Here is a 26,739-nt window from a genome sequence, read left to right on the forward strand (position 1 = left end):
GCCATAATGGAAGGCATTCAATTCAGGGGGCATGGCTGAAATCTATCCAGATAGCTCCAATATTTAGCATTAGCCTTATAAACTTAGCTGGGTAAATTTGGTCAGAAGAAAGTGTTGCCCTAAATATAGCTGGATAACTTTCTCCACCTAAATCCTGCTAAATATCCTGGATAAAATTACTTTGATAAATTTATCTGGCTATATTTTTACTTGCCAGAATATTGAATATTTAATCTATAACTTTTCGGAACCCTAAACATAGCTGTCAAAAGTTGAGAGCCACAAAGGTTATTAACATAACCAATGAACTGAAAATAACTCACATGCTGTCATTCTGTTTGCAGGATTCCATCTTGCCTGAATGGTCAGTATTGAAATCTTGATTTACCATTTGAACATTGGAGGATTGATAGTAATAAAAGTACTTCAGGATTTTCCAAGATAGTATTAGTCGTGTTCAGGTTATCTAAAATTTATTGTTCCCATTAATACTACATTAGAAATAATAACATAGTAATGATGGCAGAAAAAGACCAAAATGGTCCATCTAGTCTGCCCAGCAAGCTTCCCAAGGTAGTAACTGCTATCCCAAGGTAGTAACTGCAACTGGGCCTTCAGTCAATAAAGTCCTTATCAAATTGCTAACATTATCAGGTGCACTACACAAACATTAGCAAAAACGATTATAACTCTTCACTGTTTTATCTACATTGTATAGGCCACTGTTTTCAGCACTACATAAAACTGATGAGCCGGACACATCTTACCCATATAAGTCTATCAAGGTTACAGTCATACGGTATCCCAAGAAACCTAAATATCTAACCTTAATGAGGGCGCCATGATGCATGAGTGTGACGTACAAGTGCAATCTTGCGTGTCATGATTCATTCCAATATTATGGCCCATCTCGTGCGCAACTGTAGATCCCACCAAAACGGCTAATCTGCTGTGGTCCTGCAACAAAAAATTGAGTTCTTGAACCAAACCATGTATAGTGAATGAAGGAGAAACTGAAAGTGTGCATGCATTTTTTTTTTTAAAAAAAGCCCTTGTTTAGATGTGTCCAGTTACAGCTTAGTAATGTGAAGAAGAGGGAGCTGGGGGATTTCCCTAATGGGCTTAGTTTAGCGATTCATTAATCATTTTATGTGGTGTCCAGTGGGAGATTTGGGTTTGTGATCCATTTTCTTTCCTTTTACTTTAGATCATTTGAGATTGGGTCCTAGGAAAGCATCACTTTTAGTCCTTTCTTTAGTGGAGGCAATGAGGAAGGAAGTAGCATTGACCAGATAATAGTCCTTTGCGCTAGGGTACAGAGAGATCCCTAGAGTACCACCAGAGACCATGAATGAAGACCCTTGTCAGCATGATGGTGTTATCATGTAGTGGCAGATGGGCCTGACATGGTACCTTGAAGCATGTCTAAGGTTACACACAGTTGACAGTAGAACAGCAAATGGAATTTGTTTCAGGCTCTGACAGCTTTCTACTCCAACTATGAAACCATAGTTCCTCCTATCATTGTTTCAAATTGAACAAAACTTACCTGAATTACACCTGCAGAATGCTCATTACTGCATATGGTGCCTACGTATGCCAGTCCAACTGTTGGTCCATCAAAGTCAGTATTTCTAAAAGAAACAGAGAATCTTTTCTAGTCTTGTTTTGACATTTGTGTGGAAAGTAACTAAGTGTGGGAGCAGGATAAGGTTGGGATGGAACCCTGCTAAGCTGCCCAGTGCTCTGTAAATAGTTTTTTTTTTTCCAAAACAAACATGGCTAATGGTGACCTGTTTGGTATGGTTGTAACAGGTAAAACATAAAATTTAGGGTCTAGTTTTTGACAGAAATTTAAAAAGTCATGTTTTTTTCTGTTTGTATTGATGAATTAAGAGTTTTCATATTTATTTAGCTCACATCTGTTCAATAGTAGCTCAAGGCAACTTATATTCAAGCACAGTAGATATTTTCAGCTCTTTATGTATTCAGATCATGTTGAAACATTAATTCTGGATACACTTGACCTGATACAGAATTCTGTGGAACTTGTACATCCTGCATTTCTCTGGAAAGCTATGTCTATTTTCTACTAGCTTCCCACAGTCATTCATGTTATCAGAGGCATTGGGTCATTTGTACATAATGTGCACCTACACCAACAATTTAAAATAAAATATATGCCCTGCACCACCAAAAGTGTGCATCTCATGCCAGATGGTCCATGTGGTCTCTCTTGGCTTTAGTACTTATGTGTTCTTATTTGTTTCCACAGCTCTCACCCAGGACTCTACTGGTCCCAGCTATCTAGCCCCAGGAACCAGCAGTAAAGAGCTGGGGACCAACCATGCAGCAGCATTTTTCCGTGACCCCTTGCTTATGGATGCTCAGACTCAGTTCAGCGAGGAGGAGGAGCAGCAGAGAAACCCAGCCTGCAGTGGCACACAATTGAGCCAGCGCATCCTTGCTCCAGCACACCACATGGCCAGCACAAGGCAGCAGACACCGAGCCAGAGCAGCCCTCCAGCCCCCTCATGCTGTTTCTGGAGGCTCAAACCTCCACTGTGCCCATGACCAGCATAGCACCAGCACCAGCTCTGGCAACAGCTCTGGCACCACCATCAGCACAGACTGAAGCCTTGATACACGAGCAGCTGGACTGGCTGGAAAGGAGCCATGATGGCCAGATGGCAGCCCACATGCAAGTTCATACTAAAGTGCCTATGTCAATAAATAACCTCACCAGCACCCTCACCCAGATTCTCCAAAGAATGCCAGAACCTCCACCAGTGCCTTCCCCAGCATCCCAAAACTCTATGCCATGTAGCAGTCCCCGGCCTGACAGGCTATTCAGGGGTAGGCCCCAATGACATGCCACCCCAAATGACAATGAGATGCCACCCCCAACTGGCAAGTCATGGCATGGAAAAAGCCCATGAACATTCGTCACTGATGCCCTGTTACGTTTAAAAACAAAACTTGTTGAACAAGCCTGGCCGGGCCTTGAAAGAGAGTTCCTGTGCTGGCTAGATGGAAGAAGATTGCTGGGCCCATCCTCACTACAGATTTTCTGTGCCAGCTAAATGGAAGAAGACTGCAGGGCCTGACCACATTACAGAGTTCCTGTGCTGGCTAGCCAAAGGGATGGTCTGCTGTCTGCCATTGATTTCCTTTTGCCTGACTCTAAAGCCCTCCTTGATTCTCTGCCATACTGAAGTCTTCTTAATGCGATTTGCAGTCATGGCCCAGCTGCTGCCTCTTCTCACCATGTCTCATCTCATGCTGGTGTCTGATCATCTTATCTCAACTCATCTCATCCTGGTGCTGTCTCCATGCTGCTGTGTCTCATCTCAGCTCATGCTGCTGCAACCTCCATGCTGCTATGTTTCATCTCAGCTCATCTCATCTCATCTCAGCTCCATGCTGCTTGTTTCATCTCATCTCAGCTGCTGTGTCTTCTTCTGGGGCTGCTACCTCCATGCTTCTGTGTCTTCTCCTGGGGCTGCTACATCCATGCTAGGATATCTTCTCCTGGGGCTTCTGCCTCTATGCTGCGGTGTCTTTTCCTGATCCTCAGCCTCCATGCCACGCTCTCCAGTCCTGGTCCTGCTGCCTGCTACTTAAATTCTGCTGCCTTGGTCCTTAGTCTGTCCTCCCTTTGAGTGTGCTCTTTCAACATGGACTGTCTGGGGCCTTCACTTGAACTCTGATGCCTTGCCCTTAGCCTGTCCCCACTTTGAGTGTGCTCTTTCAACATGGACTGTCTGGGGCCTTCACTTGAACTCTGCTGCCTTGGCCCTTAGCCTGACTCTCCTTTGAGTGTGCGCTTTCAACATGGACTGTCTGGGGCCTTCACTTGAACTCTGATGCCTTGCCCTTAGCCTGTCCCCACTTTGAGTGTGCTTTTTCATCATGGACTGTCTGGGGGCCTTTTGTTTTACTTCACATAGTTGTGCAGCTATCAGCTCTAACATAAAAAGCTATACTGTAGCTATTGGGGTGCCACTTCTGCTTCCTATATTCTTTGCTGTAATCATGATTGTGCAAAATGATAAGATGCTAACACTGTATGTGTCAGTTGCCCTTTGTAACAATGTAGGTAGAGGGTTACAGTGAATGAGCTGTTCATTTCAGTTACAACATGGTGTGTAATTATATATCTTGTCCTTGCAGAAAGTGATTACCAAAGATGTTGACTTGCTTTCAATCTGTTGACTTTTGTTGTGTAATAAAGTGGTCACAAGTTTGAAATAACACTTTCTGCTTATCTGTTTTTCTTGTGTGTTTTTTCTCTTAAGGGTTCACTAGGTCAAAGGTTTGGGATGCATATGATCTTGCATGATAGAGTACCATTGGCCATTTTTGGCAGGCAAAACCATATGGCCTACGACATACAACTAAATGCTGATTGTTTGCTCCCAAGGAAGACAGCAAGAGTAAACAGGAAGCTCCTTACCGTGGAGCTTCAGTATTGGCTCCAGCTGCCTTCTCCAGAGAGCATACTCTTAGCTAACTGTTGGGTACATAGGCATGTACACGAGATGGCCACTAGCTAGCTAGTGTTCACCTCCATAAGCACTCTGATAGAATAGGTATAGAAATGTTTAGCTAGAGGTGAAGCCCCGATGTCTTCACTCTGTTGGGGAATTGGTTGTCTAGCTATCCGAAGGTCATACTGCACCTCTTACAAACCATTGGCCTATAACATTGTGAATATATGTAATTTCTGAGCAAACAAAGTTCCTTCTCTCTGGTTCTGACATAGAATGCTATCATGACATAAGTCTTCAGTCAGAGGACTACTTAAAAATGACTTAAATACCTAGGTGAGTTTTATCTCTACAGAGCATAAATTGCAGCTGCAGGTTTCTGGGACTGAGAGTATATAGTGTACATTTAAAACATGTGAGCTGTTAAGGGCAAGTTACACTAATCACCCCACCAAAATATACTGGGACCCTTACTAAGGTCCTCACTCCACCTAAAAGGCAATCAGGACAAAACCCTTTTCAGGTGCCACTAAACAATGTCTTCTAATTGCAGGTTCTCAAATACTGTGTCAGCAGCTGTGTGAGAACTGAGGAGGAGTGAGAGAGTTGTGTAGATTAGACTAACCCCCACAGCCTAGAGCAGACATCTAGGCGGCCTGCTGTTATTTGGGAACAGCAAGACCTCCACAGACTGGCTGCCTCTCCTGTACTGGCCTGGCATGTGGATCTGTCTAATACTCATTTTCTATCAGCCTTAGCAAACAGGTATTATACCAATCCACATGCCAGGCCAGTATAGGTGAAGCAGGCAGTCTGTGGAAGTCTGTCTACTCCCAAGGAACAGCAGGCCTCTTAACTGTCTGCTCTTGGGCTGTGGGGTTTGTCTAACCTACACAGCTCCCTCACTCCTCCTCATTTATCACACAGCTGCTGACATGGTGTTAGAGCAGCCAGGAAGTAGACAGAGGTATATAATGCACAGGTCATGAAGAGGCCAAGTGATGCAGGGAAACTTGGCTGCTAAACCTGTCCTCAAAAATCAACTGCAGAAATGTGTCTCCACTTCTTTGTAAGCACACAAAATATGTTGAGGTACATATGACAGCATCTTTGTAGGCATAACCTGCCAGCATATATATCTATCAGAATAAGGTAAAAAAAGATGTGGCCTGGTGAGGCAACCTCTGTGTGGAGTGTGCAGGATCTTTTCTACAGAGAGGAGGGTAAGTAGGCCATGGTCTCGAAAAAGGGAACCTCTAATCAGAGTGCTAGCAGGCCTCAAGCAACCCTCCCCTCCCCCTCCAAAATGCCTAGCCCTCTGAAGCTCTTGGAACTATCCACATCCCTAAATAACAGGACAATTAGGCCCACTCCAAGTACTAGGTAGAAAACCATCTGGGTTGTGGGGGTGGAAGGGGTAAACTACAGGCAGAGATTTACTCATCCAGAACTGTGACACAACATATCTTTATGTTTTATGTAACTTTGCTTGATTCAGCCTTCTTGTTCTTGGTTACACTTGTTTATCCCCCAAGTTCCATGTAAACCGGCCTGATGTGAATTCTATTTGTGAAGTCCGGTATAGAAATATATAATAAATAAATAAATAAATATCTGAGGTCTCACGCTGCCAAGTTTAACATTCCCCCCTCTCAACACAAGGAATAAGCAGTGTGAGCCATAGCTGGAATGGTCTTGGAGTACGTGTGAGCCCATTTTTCTCACCCAACGATACAATCGTATCTCTGAGGCACTCGTAAACAGTTGAAGCACAGGCTCACACTTGTGTTGAAAGACAATCTGTGCAAAATGGATGCACTCACACTGCCTGCTCTGCAAACATCTTCCCCAGACACAGATGTATTCCAAGGCTAACACACCATGTCACTCACCCAGATGCACACAGTCACACATGTGTTGGCCCTGTTCCTTACGTGAAAATGAGGGAGTTAGAATCCAAAGTACGCTCACAAGATTAGGTACACCTGCCAGCATGACAGACATCTGTGAGAAGCGTATATGATAGCACTTTGTCAGAGGTACTAACATGGGCCCCTCAAGTCCTCACAGGGCAGGAAATGCGTGTCTTTTAAGAGACCAACACAGAAAGCGAATAAGCCATCATTCCAACCACCCTCTGGGAGTAGTTGCCCCAGACATTCACCACAGTAACAAGTTTCCAAATGAGGCAGATTGTAGGCTCCTGAGGTCATCAGCTGGCAACAGCTTCTTTAGCCTTTATTCTGTACACAGAGCTGATGATTGATAGTCTATCAGCGCCCCTGCCCTGCTCACCACTAACTGTAAAAGTGACAAACATGACATGAGGCACAGCCTATAGGCAGCAACTCTTCCACATGGCCACAAGTCCTGCCAGCCATTGGATTAGCAAGGGCCTGCACCCATAAAACCCCTGAAAGGAGGTGCCTGACTTTGGAAACGGACCGTTCTGCAAGCTGATCGCCCCAAGAGTCCTCCACCTATGTGCTGTAAGGGTGACCACAGATAGAATAAGGACTGTAACTGCTACTAGGTATTGCAACAAGCAAACTGCTCTGCATATTTTCTAGGTACATACATACATACATACATACATATAGCAGCAACACATGACCAGGTCTGAGCTAGACATGCCAAGAGCCTTGCAGCACTATGACATTTCCATATCTGACTAAGGCTACCTGTGACAGGTGAGGCGAGGCAAATAGCTTCTAACAGACCTTTGCGTTGGGTTCAATGACATGAACCTTTTCTTAGGAGTCATGTGGGTGCTCTTAGAGTCATTATAAACTATACTGTGACCTTGACATTTCTGAGGTGACTTGCAAATACAAGTGAAGGCATGACACTGTCTGATTCCCAATCCTGCCTTCACACAGTCTGACCAGCATCCTTGACTAGCCTCCCCGAGAAGCTATCCTAACCCACATGACATCCCAAAGGCCAAGGCCCTCACCATCTGTACATGACAGTTTACATTTTGCCTAGGTAGCAGGGTACACCTGTGTATGGGTGCATGCAACCACAAAGAGGTATGTTAGCTTGCAATGACCTGTGAGCATTGTGGGAATGCCACAATTTTTGACAGGCACTTTACTAAGGCCAGGAACTGAAGGCCTGTTAGGTGAGCACTCTGATGTCAGAACTGGCTCTGAAACAGCTGAGGCAGTGCTGTCAGCAGAGTCTTTGCAGGCCCATGTGACACAGAGCATCCCAAGTTCAAGATCATAACTTCTCATGCACACGTTTGTCAGCTATGGGATGAGGCTGTAAAATTGGAACTCTGTGATTGATACTTTATATTGTCTACCTGTAGCTTTATGCTGTGGCCTTAAGCTTCAGAGCTACTTGCGATTTATAGGATTTCTAGAGCTGTTGCTCTCCATGTTAAAGGCCCAGCTGGAGTTCCACCACACCTATGGCACTATCTCACCCACATGTGAGAGCTAGGACAGGGACCTAGGGTAGGCCCCCCAAGCAAAATGCCACAAGCTAGGCCAAGCTCTGTATACTGTGGTGGCAGTCCTACACAAACTCTCTTGTGACACATGACTCTTTTAGACTCACTATCAGTCAGAAAACATTAGGCCAGCCACAGGTCTTTGGTGTTACCTTTACTTGGACTACAATTTTTCAAGTGCAGCGTACTGTGTCATTGTCAAGATGAAGCCTAAGTAGGCATACATGTTTTCTGTTACACACTGACCCAGACAAAGGAGCAATGAGTGAAAGAAAGATGATAAAGAGGAGAGCAGCTACAAACACTCTACTGGCCTCCCTTCCATGGAAGGGGAAGGGGAGTTGTGGCCTAACAGGCAAAATAGCGTTCTATGAGGCTTTGCCGAAGCTGGCTACTACTCAGTGTGGTGTCCTCGGCTTGTGCGGGTGCACTTGGGGGATCCAAGGGTAGATCCGGAAGTATCTCTATTGGTATCCCATGGCATAGAGGGAGATTATGGACTACAGAGCAGAGCAGCACTATATCTCCTACTTTTGGTGGGGCATACATTAAAGCTCCATCCATTTTGTCCAAACTGCGAAATCTACTTTTGAGAACTCCAAGGGTGCATTCTATGACACAGCAGGTTGAACATAAGGTCTCGTTGTACCTTATCTCAGCCGGCATGTTGGGAATAGCAACTGGGGTGAGAAGCCAAGTCCTGCAACGGTATCCAGAATCTCCTGAGGCAAAGACAGAATGGGGGCATCAATCACACCACAGTCACTTTGAGATCTTGCCAAACCACAGTATGTTATAAGATAGTAGAAGCTAACCTCTAGCTTAGCCAGAGCCTTAAAAACCTATTTCCCTACCCTAAGTACATGCCACCTTTTTATGGGACACTATATGACCACTATAGCATTAGCCGAATCTAGGTCACATCTTTCTGACTACTAAACTGCTTATGAGTATTCCACTAAATGTAAGGCAGCTCCTCACATCCAAGCTAAGGCTATTCATTTGTAGCAGTTATCAAACCCTGAAGCAGTACATCAAAGCTGCCACACCTGTCCTAGCAGAAAAACCTCTACCTCGCTGTCTGAATGTGCAAGTCCCTGGCTGTTCTGAAGTATGTTCTCAAGAGAGACAAATTTGTCAGCCCTGACACAGGAAATATGCTAGGCCCCAAAATGTACAGGCCAGTGCTTCTTCTTTACCTATCTGATAGTCAAGACAAACTATGCCATACATCCTGGCTGACCCATCACTAACAAGGTACAACTGAATTGTACCAGCAGTGTGGACACCTAAAGGCTGTGATTAACGTGCGAGATTTCAAATGCTCCAAAGGGGAGGATTTGGAAAAGGCCAATGTTTAAAGTGAACCTTTAGAAAGTGTGAGGTGCCTGCTCACACACCAAGCTGTATGGCAAGTGCATTGTTTGGCAAGACAAGATCAGCAGGGCCTGTGGAGCATGGGGAGAGAAAGCCCGGGCTGGTGCAATGGCATGCACACCTAAGCTCACAAGCCACTTGTCATGTCAACAATGCAGTTACATCCCCCTCAGCCCCCCCCCCCCCCATTTCCGTGCCGTTTGCTACAAATACATAGCCAGAGATGGAATACAGAAAGAAGCATCTCTCTTACCTATGAGTCAAAAGTGACCATAGAGGCCATCCTCAAATTTTTCACACACGCTCGATTGCCTAAGTATAAAGGAATCATGCAAGGCTCCCCCGTACCTGGCCACCAAACTGAGGATGCACATACTAGTGTCACAGACCACTTACACGTTGAGGGACGGGAAGAGCTTTCTGCTGCAGTAGATCTCCTCCCTGGCACAGCGTGGGATGATGGCCACGTGAGTGCAGTCAATAGCTCCAAGAACACTGGGAAAGTTAGCGATGGCATAAAAGCCTCTCTTCAATTCCATCAAGTCCTGCCTATCCTGAGGAAATACTATGTGGCGATTCATATGGTTATGACCTGATCCAGACAGCAGGAAAAATTGGTGTGGGACATTTCCCCCCTGACCCCTACTGTCATTTGGAAGGAGCCGTTTGCCATGAAATGCAGGGTGGACACTAGTTTGGTAAGGCCCGGCACAGCGAGGAACCTTTCTGTAAATGGATCCAGATCCCCTCTGATTTCTTCATATAATTCCAGGATAGCCTGATTGCTGAGGCAATACTTGCTAACCACATAATCCTCTGGCATGCCCAGCAATGAGGCGCATGGAGGAAAGATGCGCTCCCTGTATCTCCTCTGCCTTGCCCGCCTGCATGTCAACCACCACCACCGTGTGCCCCGACCCTCTCCCTGTGTCGCCAGTGACTCAGGCTCTGATGCAGGGACTTCCCCAGGAGGGGTTGGAACTTCCCTTGCCTGTTGTTGTTTTTCCTCTTGCTGTTTGCAACGAGCCTCCTGAAGCATCCAGTATCCCCAGTAAGTAAACTTGCCACAAACATTATGGGTTTAGAAAGACAGGCCAGGTAAGAACAGGTGTTTTTATTGGCCCAGAAGAGCCTGGTAGGTGTGTCTGATAGAATATCTCTTTTTATCACGCACGATAATCACCACGATCTGTGATAACGGCTGCAGACATGTACTAAAAAGGTTTGTCCCTTGGTACTGTAAAAAAAAAAAAAGGTTTAGTTATTTCTGACGCTAAATTCCGCATTCTAATGCAGAATGCAGTAAGACACCTTATTTTGCATTAACCCCTCCCACATGCATACTAAATTTAAAATTTGCATACTAGCTTGCAGTGCGCTATGTATCATGCATCAAATGCACATTAAATCTCATTTAACTGCATTTGGACCCTAACACACTTTGATGAATGACCCAGTAAATCTGCTTATAACAAGGCCAACTGGAACTCCCCCATTCTTCCCAGGACCCAAGCATCCCCTTTCCTCCTGGCAGGAGAACTTATTTTGGTTGACTCTCCCATTGCTATCAAATTGGCACTGGCTCAGTCCTGCTTCATACTTGAACTCAGATGTAGTCAGTGTCAGGTGCTGCTGAGCTAGTGACTTTGACAGTGTTGGGTAAAACAGTGAGAAGTTAACACCTATATGGGTACAGGGGTTGGGAAGACCTTGAATGAAGATTGTATCGAGTGGGCTTTCAAAGATTCTGAATAACCATGTTGTGTTGAGAGGGATGAGGGGGTAGGGTAGGGTGCAAATGGTCTTATTGTTTTGGATGGGTGGCCAAGGCTGCTGAAAAGAACATAAGAACATGCCATACTGGGTCAGACCAAGGGTCCATCAAGCCCAGCATCCTGTTTCCAACAGTGGCCAATCCAGGCTATGAGAACCTGGCAAGAACCCAAAAACTAAGTCTATTCCACACTACTGTTGCTAGTATTAGCAGCGGCTATTTTCTAAGTCAACTTAATTAATAGCAGGTAATGGACTTCTCCAAGAACTTATCCAATCCTTTTTTAAACACAGCTACACTAACTGCACTAACCACATCCTCTGGCAACAAATTCCAGAGTTTAATTGTGCGTTGAGTGAAAAAGAACTTTCTCCGATTAGTTTTAAATGTGCCCCATGCTAACTTCATGGAGTGCCCCCTAGTCTTTCTATTATTTGAATGACTAAATAACTGATTCACATTAACCCGTTTTAGACCTCTCATGATTTTAAACACCTCTATCATATCCCCCCTCAGTCGTCTCTTCTCCAAGCTGAAAAGTCCTAACCTCTTTAGTCTTTCCTCATAGGGGAGCTGTTCCATTCCTCTATCATTTTGGTTCGCCTTTCTCTGTACCTTCTCCATCGCAACTATATCTTTTTTGAGATTGCAGCGACCAGAATTGTACACAGTATTCAAGGTGTGGTCTCACCATGGAGCGATATAGAGGCATTATGACATTTTCCGTTTTATTCACCATTCCCTTTCTAATAATTACCAACATTCTGTTTATTTTTTTGACTCAGCAATCATGTTCTTTTCAGCAGCCTAGTGTTATCCACTATGACGCCTAGATCTCTTTCTTGGGTGGTAGCTCCTAATATGGAACCTGACATTGTGTAACTATAGCATGGGTTATTTTTCCCTATATGCATCACCTTGCACTTAACCACATTAAATTTCATCTGCCATTTGGATTCCCAATTTTCCAGTCTCACAAGGTCTTCCTACAATTTATCACAATCTGCTTGTGATTTAAATACTTTGAACAATTTTGTATGATCTGCAAATTTGGTTACCTCACTTGCCATATTTTTTTCCAGATCATTTATAAATATATTGAAAAGTACGGGTCCCAAATCAGATCCCTGAGGCACTCCACTGCCCACTCCTTTCCACTGAGAAAATTGTCCATTTAATCCTACTCTCTGTTTCCTGTCTTTTAGCCAGTTTGTAATCCACGAAAGGACATCGCCACCTATCCCACGACTTTTTACTTTTCCTAGAAGCCTCTCATGAGGAACTTTGTCAAACGCCTTCTGAAAATCCAAATATACTACATCTATCAGTTCACCTTTATCTACATGTTTATTAACTGCTTCAAAAAAGTGAAGCAGATTTGTGAGGCAAGACTTGCCTTGGGTAAAGCCATGCCGACTTTGTTCCATTAAACCATGTCTTTCTATATGTTCTGTGATTTTGATATTTAGAACACTTTCCACTATTTTTCCTGGCACTGAAGTCAGTCTAACTGGTCTCTAGTTTCCAGGATCGCCCCTGGAGCCCTTTTTAAATATTGGGGTTATATTAGCCATCCTCCAGTCTTCAGGGTACAATGGATGATTTTAATGAAACATTACAATTTGTAACTAATAAATCAGAAATTTCATTTTTTAGTTCCTTCAGTACCCATGATGCATACCATCCGGTCTAGGTGATTTGCTACTCTTTAGTTTGTCAATCTGGCCTACCACATATTCTAGGTTCAGCGTGATTTGGTTCAGTCCATCTGAATCATTACCCATGAAAACATTCTCTGATCCGGGTATCTCCCCAACATTCTCTTCAGTAAACACTGAAGCAAAAAAAATAATTTAATCTTTCCGCGATGGCTTTATCTTCTCGAATTGCCCCTTTAACCCCTCGATCACCTAACAGTCCAAATGACTCCCTCACAGGCTTTCTGCTTTGGATATATTTTAAAAAGTATTACTGTGAGTTTTTGCCTCTACGCCAACTTTTTTTCAAATTCTCTCTTAACCTGTCTTATCAAAGACTTACATTTAACTTGCCAATGTTTATGCATTATCCTATTTCTTCTGTTGGATCCTTCTTCCAATTTCTGAATGAAGATCTTTTGGCTAAAATAGCTTCTTTCACCTCCCCTTTTAACATGCCAGTGATTGTTTTGCCTTCTTTCCACCTTTCTTAATGTGTGGAATACATCTGGACTGTGCTTCTAGGATAGTATTTTTTAACAATGACCAAGTCTCTTGCACACATTTTACTTTTGTAGCTGCTTCTTTCAGTTTTTTTTCTAACTATTTTTCTCATTTTATCAAAGTTTCCCTTTTGAAAGTTTAGCATGAGATCCATGGATTTTCTTACTGTCCCCCTTCTAGTCATTAATTCAAATTTGATTAATATTATGATCACTATTGCCAAGCGGCCCCACCACCGTTACCTCTCTCACCAAACCTTGTGCTCCACTACAAATTAGATCTAAATTGCTCCCTCTCTCATTGGTTCCTGAACCAATTGCTCCATAAAGCTATCATTTATTCCATCCAGGAAAGTTATCTCTCTAGTATGTCCCGATGATACATTTACCCAGTCAATATTGGGGTAATTGAAATCTCCCATTATTACCGCACTACCAATTTGGTTAGCTTCCCTAATTTCTCTTAGCATTTCACTGTCCATCTCACCATCTTGACCAGGTGAATGGCAGTATACTCCTATCACTATAGTCCTCCCCAACACACAAGGGATTTCTACCCATAAAGATTTGATTGTGCGTTTAGTCTCATGCAGGATGCTTATCCTGTTGAACTCTATGCCATCCCGGACATAAAGCGCCACACTGCCTCCCAGGTGCTCCTCTCTGTCCTTGCAATATAATTTGTACCACGGTATAGCACTGTCCCATTGGTTGTCCTTCTTCCACCATGTCTCTGAGATGCCAATTAAGTCTGTCATTATTCACTGCTATACATTCTAATTCTCCCATCTTACTTCTTAGACTTCTGGCATTAGCATATAAACATTTCAGTTTGTTTTTTTTCTTTGTATTTTCATTCTGCTTTTTAATTGATAGGGATAAGTTAGAATTTTTTAGCTCAGGTGAGTTTTTAGTTACAGGCACTTAGACTACTTTTCTTATTATTGGAACCTCACTGTCGGGATGCCCTAATTCTAATGCATCATTAGGCGGGTAAAAAATCATACATGTGACACTCGATGCAAAAGACTGGGAAGACCCCCTCTTGCTGCTGGACTGCTGCCTTCATCTCAGATTTGTTCAGTTCCTAATTAAGTTTTAGGTTGCTATGGGAGTAGGAATATCTCTAATTAACGTCCTTTAAATGTAATAGTGAATTCACTATCGGGCGGATTTTAAAAGCCCTGCTCGCGTAAATCCGCCCGGATTTACGCGAGCAGGGCCTTGTTCGCCGGCCCACCTATTTTGCATAGGCCGCTGGCGCACGCAGAGCCCCGGGACGCGGTTAGGTCCCGGGGTTTTTTGAAGGGGGCATGTCGGGGGCGGGATCGGATGATGCGGCACTTCGGGGGCGGGACGCGGCATTTCGGGGGCGGGACCGGGGGTGTGATGCCGGGCCAGGGGCGTGGTCCAGGCCTCCGGACCAGCCCCCGGGTCGGAAGACGGCGCGCCAGCAGTCTGCTGGCGCGCGTAGATTTACGTCTGCTAGGGGGTGGAGTTAAGATGGCGCCCTGACTGGCAGCACTGTTTGTTTGCTCCGTGCGATTTCTTCTAAAATTTTGTTTCCTTGCATCGAAATGCCGCCAAAAAGAAAGGGCAGAATGAGGAACTACCCCTCCGTGACCACCCTGCCTCCCGGGCAAAAAAACATCTTACAGTGCGCCATAACCCCCGCACAACAAGGGAATAATGCTCCAGCTGTTGGACCCGCAGTAGGAGGAGCGGAGCTAACCATGGACGAAATATCATTATCCCCACCTGATGAGAGGTCACCACCGGAGCTTAGGGGTACTTCGACCCCGCGCTCGAGGACGAACTCCGAAGTGGAGATTAATCACTCGCAGGAGGAGGGAGCTGTGTCGCAGGATCCTCTAGCCGTTAGCCTCTTAGATCTAGAGGCGGTACAGCCCGGTGAGCGCAACCAGGATGGTGGAGAAGTGCAGGCAGGAGGTGGTGAAGGTAGGCCTGCAATAACTCCAGTTCTTTCCACCGGAGTACTGATAGGCTCAGAAAAGCCTGAGGTGGTGACTCTAGACGCTCTCTGGCATCTAACGTCTGCTATAGCAAAATCATGTGGAGATTGTTCTGATAAAATTAATAACTTGTCTCAACAAATGGATTTGTTGAATAAAAATTTTGAAATGCAAAAGCAGGAAGCAACTGAGAAATTTGAAAAAATGGAAAATGAGATCAAGCAAGTAAAATCTGTGCAAAATGTGATAATTCAAGATTGTGGTAACGTCAATAGGAAAATAGAAATGATTGAAAATGCGTTAAGACATCTAAACTTACGTATACTGAACTTTCCTAGGATTGTGGGGGAATTTCCTTGTGCTACAATTAAAAGGTATTTCACTGAGATTTTGGAATTTCCTTCTCAAGAAACCCCACCCCTAGACAAAGTATACTTTTTGCCAAGTAGGAATAAACAGAATGTGCAAGAAATCCCAAGAGACTTTGCCAATTTGACGGAGTTTCTAGAAACCTCAGGATTTGAAATAACTGAAAGAAGTACTTTATTGATAACATTCTAAAATGAGAAAGATCTCACAGATGTAATGAGAGCATATTTCAAAAAAATGGAATCATTGTTTATGGGAGCAAAACTGAGAATATATCCGGACTTGACGAAAATTACACAGATGAAGAGAAAAAGCTTTCTGGCTTTGAAGCAGGAAACACTGGCGTTGGGAGCCTCATTTTTTTCTAAGATTCCCCTGCAAGTGCGCAGTAAAGTATAATCGAGACAGTTATATTTTCTTTCAACCAGAACAATTAAAGGACTTTATACAATCAAAGAGAGTCCAGTCAATGCTAGAGAATTAAGGGAATCTCATCATTATCTGATATTGGGGGTTATACAGGGCACCTGTTATTTGTTTTAGAATTTAAAATAATTACCTATATATTCCTACTGTTCATTCCACCCCCCCTCACTTTGATAGTGGTCTAATGGGTAACAATATAGGAAGATTGTTTGGTAATATTACTTTATATATAATTGTAATTATTGCGTTATGATGCCATGTTTCTGTACAAAGTGTAATACTTTGATGTTCATTTTGAAAAAGATAATAAAGTATAAATAAAAAAAAAAAAAAAAAAGATTTACGTCTGCTTCTCGCAGGCGTAAATCTAGGGACAAAGGTAAGGGGGGGGGGTTTAGATAGGGCCGGGGGTGGGTGGGTTAGGTAGGGGAAGGGAGGGCGAAAGAAAGTTCCCTCCGAGGCCGCTCCGATTTCGGAGCGGCCTCGGAGGGAACGGAGGCAGGCTGTGCGGCTCGGTGCGCGCAGGCTGCCCAAAATCGGCAGCCTTGCGAGCGCCAATCCAGGATTTTAGAGGATACGCGCTGCTATGCGCGTATCTTATAAAATCCAGCGTACTTTTGTTTGCGCCTGCTGCGCAAACAAAAGTACGCGATCGCGCTTTTTAAAAAAATCTACCCCTATATGTCTGGTAGTGTCCTACAGGGGAATGATCAAACTCTCAATAAAGTTATTTTTTTTTGTATAAGTGGCACCTGCCTATAAATTAAAGGATGAGCTGGGGGTGGGAGGGTTGGGAAATACAGTCTAACTTCAGTTAGTCAGCCAGAGTGACTCGCTGCTCTCTTGATTAACAATGTTGGTACCTAATCAAACCAAATCACACTACCTTAACTCCTTTCCAAGTTGAGTGCAGAACTTTTCAACCTTTTTACTTAGGTATACACTGCTCCTAGCTTATTTCTAGCTTCTGGCTACTTTTTTTTTATATATATATACACTCTAACTTTTGCATTTTAACTGCCTTACAGACTATTAAAAATAAACACACTAACTTCTGCTTACTAGCTGCCTTACTGACTGACTATTTAAAAATACAGTCTAACTTCAGTTTATTCTGAAATCCTCCCCGTGTCCTTAACTTTTATCACATCTCCATGGTCATGGATATGAAGTGCTATTGCCCTCATCCAAGTAATTAGCATACATTTCTGTTTTTGAGCCATATAGCAATGGCAGCAGCAGCAGCACGCTTTCTGGTACACCACCAATTTAATTATAGAAACATAGAAACATAGAAATGACGGCAGAAGAAGACCAAATGGCCCATCCAGTCTGCCCAGCAAGCTTCACACATTTTTTCTCTCATACTTATCTGTTTCTCTTAGCTCTTGGTTCTATTTCCCTTCCACCCCCACCTTTAATGTAGAGAGCAGTGATAGAGCTGCATCCAAGTGAAATATCTAGCTTGATTCGTTAGGGGTAGTAGCCGCCGCAATAAGCAAGCTACACCCATGCTTATTTGTTTTACCCAGACTATGTTATACAGCCCTTATTGGTTGTTTTTCTTCTCCCCTGCCGTTGAAGCAGGGAGCTATGCTGGATATGCGTGAAGTATCAGTCTTCTCCCATGCTGTTGAAGCAGAGAGCCATGCTGGATGTGCATCGAAGTGAAGTATCAGGCACATTTGGTTTGGGGTAGTAACCGCCGTAACAAGCCAGCTACTCCCCGCTTTGTGAGTGCGAACCCTCTTTTCTTCTCCCCTGCCGTTGAAGCAGAGAGCTCTGCTGGATGTGTGAAGTATCAGTTTTTCTTCTCCCCTGCCGTTGAATCAGAGAACTATGCTGTATATGCATTGAAAGTGAAGTATCAGGCTTTTTTGATTTGGGGGTAGTAACCGCCGTAACAAGCCAGCTACTCCCCTCTTTGTGAGTGCAAATCCTTTTGTTCCACATTTCCTCTTGTTGTTGAAGCTTAGAGCGATGTTGGAGTCACAGTAAGCATGTGTATGTTTATTTAATAAGGGTATTGACTCCAGGCAGTAGCCATCATTCTGGCGAGTCACCCACTCTTCATTGGCAGCATCTTGACTTTATGGATCCACAGTGTTTATCCCACGCCCCTTTGAAGTCCTTCACAGTTCTGGTCTTCACCACATCCTCCGGAAGGGCATTCCAGGCATCCACCACCCTCTCCGTGAAGAAATACTTCCTGACATTGGTTCTGAATCTTCCTCCCTGGAGCTTCAAATCGTGACCCCTGGTTCTGCTGATTTTTTTCCTATGGAAAAGGTTTGTCGTTGTCTTTTGATCATTAACACCTTTCAAGTATCTGAAAGTCTGTATCATATCAGACTTTATCTAAATTATCTAAAATATCTTGCAAAAAGCCCAATATTACACCAGTTTTAAATGCAGTTCTAAGAAGGCTAACTCAGGAGCAACGTCAGGAAATATTTGTTCATGGAAAGGACAGTGGATGCATGGAATAGCTTCCCAGTGGAGGTGGTGGAGACAAAAACAGTGATAGGATTCAAGAAAGCCTGAGATAAACAAACAGGGATTCTGGTGCTGAGGAAGAGAAAAGAAAGCAAAGATGAGCTGGGGTCTATGGTACTGCAGCAGGAGTGAAGTTGAGCTAACTTAGAATATGACAGTAGATGGATCTTGGGATCCTCATCTGCTGGCATATTCATGGTTTCCATGCTTCCCCAGGAGCAATACTACTGCTAGATTTTAGCACTACATGTTTGGATGAGTAATTATTCCAGTGGATTCTTTAGAAGGATATTCCAGTTGGACTGATAAAACTGCCTTATGCAAAGAGACGATTCATTAGCTTTTGAGATCTTGTTCTCCCTCCCTGAAACATCTTGGATATAGAGAGAAAGATGGATTTTATTTATTTTATTTAAAGGCTTTTATATACCGATAGCCATTTGCACATTGTATCGGTTTACAAAGAATATTGCGCTTATAGTATGAAGCATAATGTGGGGGAGGTGATATTAAAAGTACAAGCAGACATACCTCTATACATTTCTGTAAATAAGCAATTCTTCTTCTTTAAAAAATCCTTTCTAAATCATCATTCCATTTAGTTTAGAAAATTACATAGTAAGATGTAATATGTTCATGAAATTGAATGAAAGTAGGCCTTGAACAATTAGAACATATGATTGTGTTCACATATTTGACCAGAATATTGTACAGTATAAAAGTGAATTCCAATGAACATATGGAGGTAGATATTTGGTGGGTCAATGAGCAAGAAAGTTACCCAAGTAACCTTGCTCAAATATTCAGCAGCATTTATCTGGATAAGTCTGCTATGGAATATACCTGGTTAAAGCTACCCAGATAAAGTTATATGGGTAACGTCCTTCCTACCAGATTTACCCAGCTAAAGTTTGTTAAGAACATAAGAACATAAGAAATTGCCATGCTGGGTCAGACCAAGGGTCCATCAAGCCCAGCATCCTGTTTCCAACAGAGGCCAAAACCAGGCTACAAGAACCAGGCAAGTACCCAAACACTAAGAAGATCCCATGCTACTGATGCAATTAATAGCAGTGGCTATTCCCTAAGTATAATTGATTAATAGCAGTTAATGGACTTCTCCTCCAAGAACTTATCCAAACCTTTTTTGAACCCAGCTACACTAACTGCACTAACCACATCCTCTGGCAACAAATTCCAGAGCTTTATTGTGCTTTGAGTGAAAAATAATTTTCTCTGATTAGTCTTAAATGTGCTACTTGCTAACTTCATGGAGTGCCCCCTAGTCCTTCTATTATTCGAAAGTGTAAATAACAGAGTCACATCTACTCGTTCAAGACCTCTCATGATCTTAAAGACCTCTATCCTATCTCCCCTCAGCCGATTCTTCTCCAAGCTGAACAGCCCTAACCTCTTCAGCCTTTCCTCATAGGGGAGCTGTTCCATCCCCTTTATCATTTTGGTTGCCCTTCTCTGTACTAGAGATGTGTATCGTGTGATCGATCGTCTTAACTTTCGATTTCGGCTGGGGGGGGAGGGAATCGGATCGTCGCGGTTTTGTTTTTTAAAATATCGTGTAAATCGTAAATCGGGGGAGGGTGGGAAAACCGGCACACTAAAACATCCCTAAAACCCACCCCAACCCTTTAAAATAAATCCCCCACCCCCTGAACCCCCCCAAATGTCTTAAATTACCTGGGGTCCAGTGGGGGGGTCCCGTTGTGATCTTCCACTCTCGGGCCACGAGTGCGTTGATAGAAAATGGCGCCGGCGCTACCTTTGCCCTGTCATATGAATCGTGTTGCCGTACGGCCGGCGGCATTTTGTAAAATGCCGCCGGCCGTACGGCAACACGATTCGAGTGCAGGAGGTCATTCCCGGACCCCCGCTGGACCCCCAGGGACTTTTGGCCAGCTTGGCGGGGCCTCCTAACCCCCACTTGCCAAAAGTCCAGCGGGGGTCCGGGAATGACCTCCTGCACGCGAATCGTGTTGCCGTACGGCCGGTGCCATTTTGCAATATGGCCGGCACCATTTTGCAAAATGGCGCCGGCCGTACGGCAACACGATTCGAGTGCAGGAGGTCATTCCCGGACCCCCGCTGGACTTTTGGCAAGTCTTGTGGGGGTCAGGAGGCCCCCCCAAGCTGGCCAAAAGTCCCTGGGGATCCAGCAGGTGTCCGGGAGCGATCTCCTACGCTCGTGACATCGGGGGACAGGAAGCAAAATGGCGCGATTCGAGTGCAGGAGGTCGTTCCCGGACCCCCGCTGGACCCCCAGGGCAACACGATTCATATGACAGGGCAAAGGTAGCGCCGGCGCCATTTCTATCAACGCACCCGTGGCCCGAGAGTGGAAGATCACAACGGGACCCCCCCCACTGGACCCCAGGTAATTTAAGACATTTTGGGGGGGTTCGGGGGGGTGGGGGATTTATTTTAAAGGGTCGGGGTTGGTTTTAGGGATGTTTTAGTGTGCCGGTTTTCCCGCCCTCCCCCTTCCCCCTATTTACGATTTTTGATGATAAATTGGGGGAATTCCTATTAAATATCGCTTCTAATGATTTTTGACGATTTAAAGTATATCGGACGATATTTTAAATCATCAAAAAACGATTCACATCCCTACTCTGTACCTTCTCTTTCTTGGGTAGAAATGAAAATCAGCACTCACCAGCTAAAGTGTAGCCCACCCCCCAGAAGACATCCATCACTGTTTCTTTTCATCTGGCTAAATTTTGTATGGGTAATGAGCTAAATGAACAAATTTTAGCAGGAGATATGGGGAAATTGTTTAAAACTTGGTTTTTGTCCAGGTAAATCCAAAAGCTATCCAGACAAAGCCACTGAATGTCAAATACATAAATATTTAATCCTCAAAGGTTTTATAGTAGAAACCAAACTTACGTGATAAATTGAGCATTGTCATTCTTCGTCCAATTCAGCAGGTTGGTACGCCTCCAATTGGAGAATCGGTCTAAGTTGTCGTTGGCAGAGGTGGTCACATCTATCTTATCAGTATCGGTCCAGACTTCTAATTCATTTAAAGCTACAAATATACGTAGTAATTTATAAATCTGGGGGATGAGGAAGAAGAAAAGGATTTTTTTCACAAAAAAAATCTGGGTTTTCTGAATAATTCAATTGCACATGTATTCTGGAAACATTTATCTACCCTTGTGAATTTGGTTGAAATCATGCAGTGCTACAAGGGTTAAAAGAAAGAAATCATAATTCCTAGTGAATTCTGCTATAATGAATTCTGTGCCATAGTGAACAATTCAAGAAGTTCAGCCTCTTTTTTGTGCAGTGCGAGAAGATAAATAAATTCAAGTTGAAAGGGGGTTAGACTCTTCCTTATTAATTTATTTTTTTAATTTAAAATGTATTTTCTTGACAGTGAATACGCTCTGAGGAACATAGCTTATTTTAATGGAAATATATTTTAAATCTAAATGTACCCCTTTCTTTTTTATCCTTTTTAGTGAAGACATAAAAGAACTTAAATCAGAATAATGTTTCATTTAACAATAAGACAGAAATTATAAACACACACTGCAGATCTTTTGCTTGGCTATAAATCTGACATAATTTACTCCTATTTAAAGTAAAATTTATCGGTAAAAGTTGCCAACTTTATTCAAATCAAAAATAGGCTTTTATTATATAACTGAAACCATATAATGGATGGAAACAAAGCACCTAGTCCCCAAAGTATCTTCCTTATCATATTTACCCATTACTCATTGCTTTCACACTTTAGAACAAAGCTTTTATCCATCGCTAATGTACTAAGCAATGGAAACTTCCACAAATGGGACTTCAGGCACAAAAACACATAACCCCCCCCCCCCACACACACACACACATTTCAGGGGTTTCATGTGTTTTTGTGCTTGAAGCCCTGTTTGCAAAAACTTTCACCGATTTTCAGCTTCAAAGTAGTGCACAGTCCACTAAATGCAAAGTTTTATTTTCATTCTAAATTAATGAACCGCTGCAATGCAAGATCATACAAAGCAGCTCATTAATTTAATTAGGAATGTGCATTTGTTGTGCATTCATTTGATTCATTCCGGCAGCACACACATCTCTGACAAAAGGATAGTAGGCATATAAAACAAATGGTATAAGCGCTCACTATCCATTTGTCACATAAGCATGTATCGCCAAAACAAATCAAACAAATGGAGCAATGAATGCTCAGCCCTCAGCCCTCAGATTAATTATGAATCTGTAGAAAACTGGCATCTCAAAAAGGCTTCATGGACAGTTTCTGCAAAAAGTATAACTGCATTTCAGTGAGGTATAGTAGCTTCCTCATAGCAAAATTTCATGCAAAAATTTGCTATGGAGCTTATCTGAACCGGAAAACCTTGGGTGGGGAAAAGACAGATAATGGATCCAAGGGCACAGGATCTAAGTTCAGACCCTATTTGCAAAGTTCTCCAAGGTGTTCAATCAAATCTGAGTGTCCAAGGCTTCTGGTGGGGGAAAACTTAACTTGAAGGCCCTTTTGCATTGGTTAACTTTTACACAGCCCCTCAAGTCCCCCCGTAAACAACACTGATAATTTCCCAAAGTGCACAGCAGCAATAATCACCCTGGAAGCTGAGTGGCTTCCAACTTAACTTTACTGATAGTTGATAAGATGGATGTAAAATTCTTTACAGCTCTTTGATGTTAAATTCGATTGTTTTACTGGTTGAAAATTAATACATTTCTTTTTTTTCTTTTAATTTTAAATTTTGCATTTTCAATATAACAAAATTTTTGAATATAGATGACAAAGAATTCAAAATTATTACAGTAAATAAATTTCTTACCATCATCATTACATCTTATATTCATAATAATAAACAATTGTAATAACTCATGAAAGCAGACGAAAAAAGAGCAAAACATAGAGGAAATACAAAGGGAAAGAAAAAAAAAATTTCCCCTTAAGAACTACAATTGAAATATTGAGTTCAACTGGTATTATTTACTACTGCTACTGATTCTACAGCTACATTCTCTTGGGTAATTGAGTCCAGAAACCTGCGGAGCTGCGATGTTTCAAAAAAGATGTATTTCTGCTGCTGGTAGATAACTTCACATTTACAAGGAAATCGCAGCAGCATCTTCCCACCTTTTTCTTCAGTCTCTGATCTCAAACCTAAAAATGTTTTCCTCTTATCTTGTGTTAACTTTGAGAAGTCTGGGTAAATCCAGATTCTATCTCCATGGAAACTAGCCATTCGATTACGCATATAAGCTCTAAAAACTGCCTCTCTGTCTACTGCAAAGGAAAAAGAAACATGCAAAACAGATCTATTTTTTATAGTAGTGTTTAGATCAGATTCTAATATCCCTGTTAAATTTAAGGATGGTTCTTCCCTTTCATTTTTACCAGGAAAATTTCCTCTTGATGGTACATAGTAAATCTTTGATACAGTAGGGATAGCCTGTAAGGGTAACTTCAAGATTTCAACCAAGTATTCTCTAAACATATCATATGGAGATATCATGTCATGTTTAGGGAAATTTAGTACCCTCAGGTTTAAATACTGAAAATTAATACATTTCTGACCGTACTCTTCTAGTAAAAGTCTTCAGAATGTATATGACCTATTCCTTAATGATATAGCTCCTTCACCTTTCAAGTTAATCACATTGAATAAAATGTAAACCTTTTCTCAATTTTTCAGATTTGTAACAAATTCTTTCCATCGTGTAATGGTCAGATTTTTAGTCTTAATTACTTAAGTGTACATATTCAGATCCTTCAGCCTCTCCTCATAAGTCTTCCAATTCAGACCCTATAGCATTTTGGTAACCCTTCTCTAGACCACCTCCATCCTGTCTCTATTCTTTTTAAGATATGGGTCCCAATACTGAACCCAGTACTCCAGGTGAGGCCTCACCAAGAACCTGTACAAAAGCATCACATTCACTACCTCCTTTTTCTTACTGGTTATTCCTCTCTCTATGCATCCCAGCATTCTTTTGGCTTTAGCTACCGCCTTGTCACATTGTCTCACTGCCTTCAGATCAACAGACAGTATTATCCCAAGGTCTCTCTCCAAGTCTATGTACATTAGCCTTTCACTAATCATCACATACAGCTCTTTTGGATTACCACACCCTAGATACATGGCTCTGCACTTCTTGGCATTGAATCCCAACTTCCAAATCCTCGACTAGTCTTCAAACTTTCTTAAATCCCTTTTCATTCTCTCTACTCCTTCAGGTGTGTCCACTCTGTTGCAGATCTTAGTATCATCCACAAACTTTACCTTCTACCCCTTCCACAATGTCACTCACAAGATATTAAACAGAACTGGTCCCAAAACTGATCCCTGTGTCACTCCGCTTATTCGCTTAACACCGTTCTTTCTTCAGAGTAGGTTCCATTTCCTATTATACGCTGTCTCCTGTCAGTCAACCAGTTTACAATCCATGCCACTACCTTGGCACCCGTCCCTCAAGGTGTTGGCAGCTTTAAAATAAATTCCTGCCCAGTCAACCACAGACAAATAATAATGAATTTAGAGGTCTGAAGGCCTAAGAAACCATCATATATCTGAGTATATATGTGAATTTATAAGCAGGCAGTCGGACTGCAGGACTTGAAGGTCTATCCAGTGCTATCTGGATAGACCTCACAGGACCATCCTCCAAAGGCTTTCAGCTCTACCCTGAAGATTTTTTCAGCCATTTTGCTGAAGACACAAATGGATTACAAGGAATTTTAGAGCTTACATTTCTGGAGACTCCAGCAAAATGTAGATTCTTGGAAGGGATAACTTGGGCGTGCGTGGTATAAAGAGTCCCTGTTTGTTACAAAACTCTGTTAGATTAAATACATTTATTTTTTTCTTGAAGCTTTCTGGTTCCATAGTCCATGCCATTACCAGTTGCTACTAGATAAGTTAATAGAGGATTTTTATGTAATGGCAACTTCCTTCAACTTATTATTATGTAACCTATCACAGATATAATATTTAAGCTGCATTTCTGCTGTACTTTGTATTTTACAGTTTTAGAATTGAAGCGGGATTGAAAAAAATGACCCTCGTCAATAATATTTAGCAATTTCGCTTTCATTTTCCCCCTTCCCTCCTCCAAAAATAAACTGTTGCAGTTGGATACTGCTGGCGAGATAGTGGACCCTTGGGCTGGCCTACCTAGGGTGACAGGGTAGGCCAGGAGGCGGAGCAACAAGCAGGAGGTGTTCACCTGGGAACCAGGAACCCCCGGGAGGAGCCCATAAGGCACTGGGACTGCGGGACTTGGAACAAAGGCTGAAAGTCCAGGGGTAGAGATAGGCTAGACCGGGACAGAGCAAACAGGAAGGATAAGAAGTCCAAGGTACCCGGGAAGCAGAAGACTGGCTGTACAGGGCCGAGGGCCGGCTGAAGGCAGGGCAGCGGGCGGCAGCGGAGTCTGTAGCAAACCGGAGGCTGAAGCAGGCTGTAGGCTGAAGCGGAGTCGGTAACAAACCGGAGGCTGAAGCAGGCTGTAGGCTGAAGCGGAGTCGGTAGCAAACCGGAGGCTGAAGCAGGCTGTAGGCTGAAGCGGAAGCAGGCCGGGGTCAGAGGCTGGCTGCAGGCTGAAGCGGAGTCAGAGGCAAACTGGAGTCAGAGGCAGGCAGCAGGCTGTAGCGAAGTCGGAAGCAAACTGGAGTCAGAAGCAGGAAACGTGGAGATCACCAGGAACGCAACTAAGAACAACTATGGAGTTGTGAACCTCGTTGCAAGGCGATAAGAGAGAGTTTGGACGCCGGTTATATCGGGACCCGGGTGTGACGTCAGCAGCATGGGCGGGGCCAGGCTTCCGGGAGTTGAGCGCGAGACTGACGAGAAACAGGCACGTAATGGCGGCCACCACATGGCGTGAGAGAAGCCCCCGGGGTCCAGAGCGGGCGGAATGCAGTGATTCCTGAAACGGAGGTAGGCGGGTTTGAGCCCTAAGCGGAGGGAAGCGGTAGAGACCGCAACAGTACCCCCCCTTTACGGCCCCTCTTGAGAGGACCGGGTTTCTCTGGGTGGTCACGATGGAACTGCTGCAACAAGGACTTGTCCAGGATGTTGCGGCTGGGTTCCCAGGTGTTGTCCTCATCACCGCAACCTTCCCATGCAAGTAGATATTCCCACCTGCGGTTGTAGAAGCGCACGTCCAGGACCTCGCGTACC

General features: G+C 43.4%; 1 protein-coding gene across 2 annotated transcripts in view; it reads right to left on the minus strand.

Annotated features, from left to right (window-relative positions):
• The window catches only part of LOC115092793 (zinc metalloproteinase-disintegrin-like batroxstatin-1), a 201,580-nt gene that overhangs the window by 107,893 nt on the left and 66,948 nt on the right, over window positions 1-26,739 (minus strand). For both annotated transcript variants that reach the window (XM_029604111.1, XM_029604112.1), the window contains 3 exons: window positions 21,470-21,639; window positions 1,550-1,634; window positions 827-957 (listed from right to left, as the gene is read on the minus strand). In XM_029604111.1, coding sequence (XP_029459971.1) covers window positions 827-957; window positions 1,550-1,634; window positions 21,470-21,639 — 386 coding nt within the window. The remainder of the gene's footprint in view (window positions 1-826; window positions 958-1,549; window positions 1,635-21,469; window positions 21,640-26,739) is intronic.

This window comes from Rhinatrema bivittatum, chromosome 5, assembly GCF_901001135.1.
Source record: "Rhinatrema bivittatum chromosome 5, aRhiBiv1.1, whole genome shotgun sequence".
NCBI classification, from domain to species: Eukaryota; Metazoa; Chordata; class Amphibia; order Gymnophiona; family Rhinatrematidae; genus Rhinatrema; species Rhinatrema bivittatum.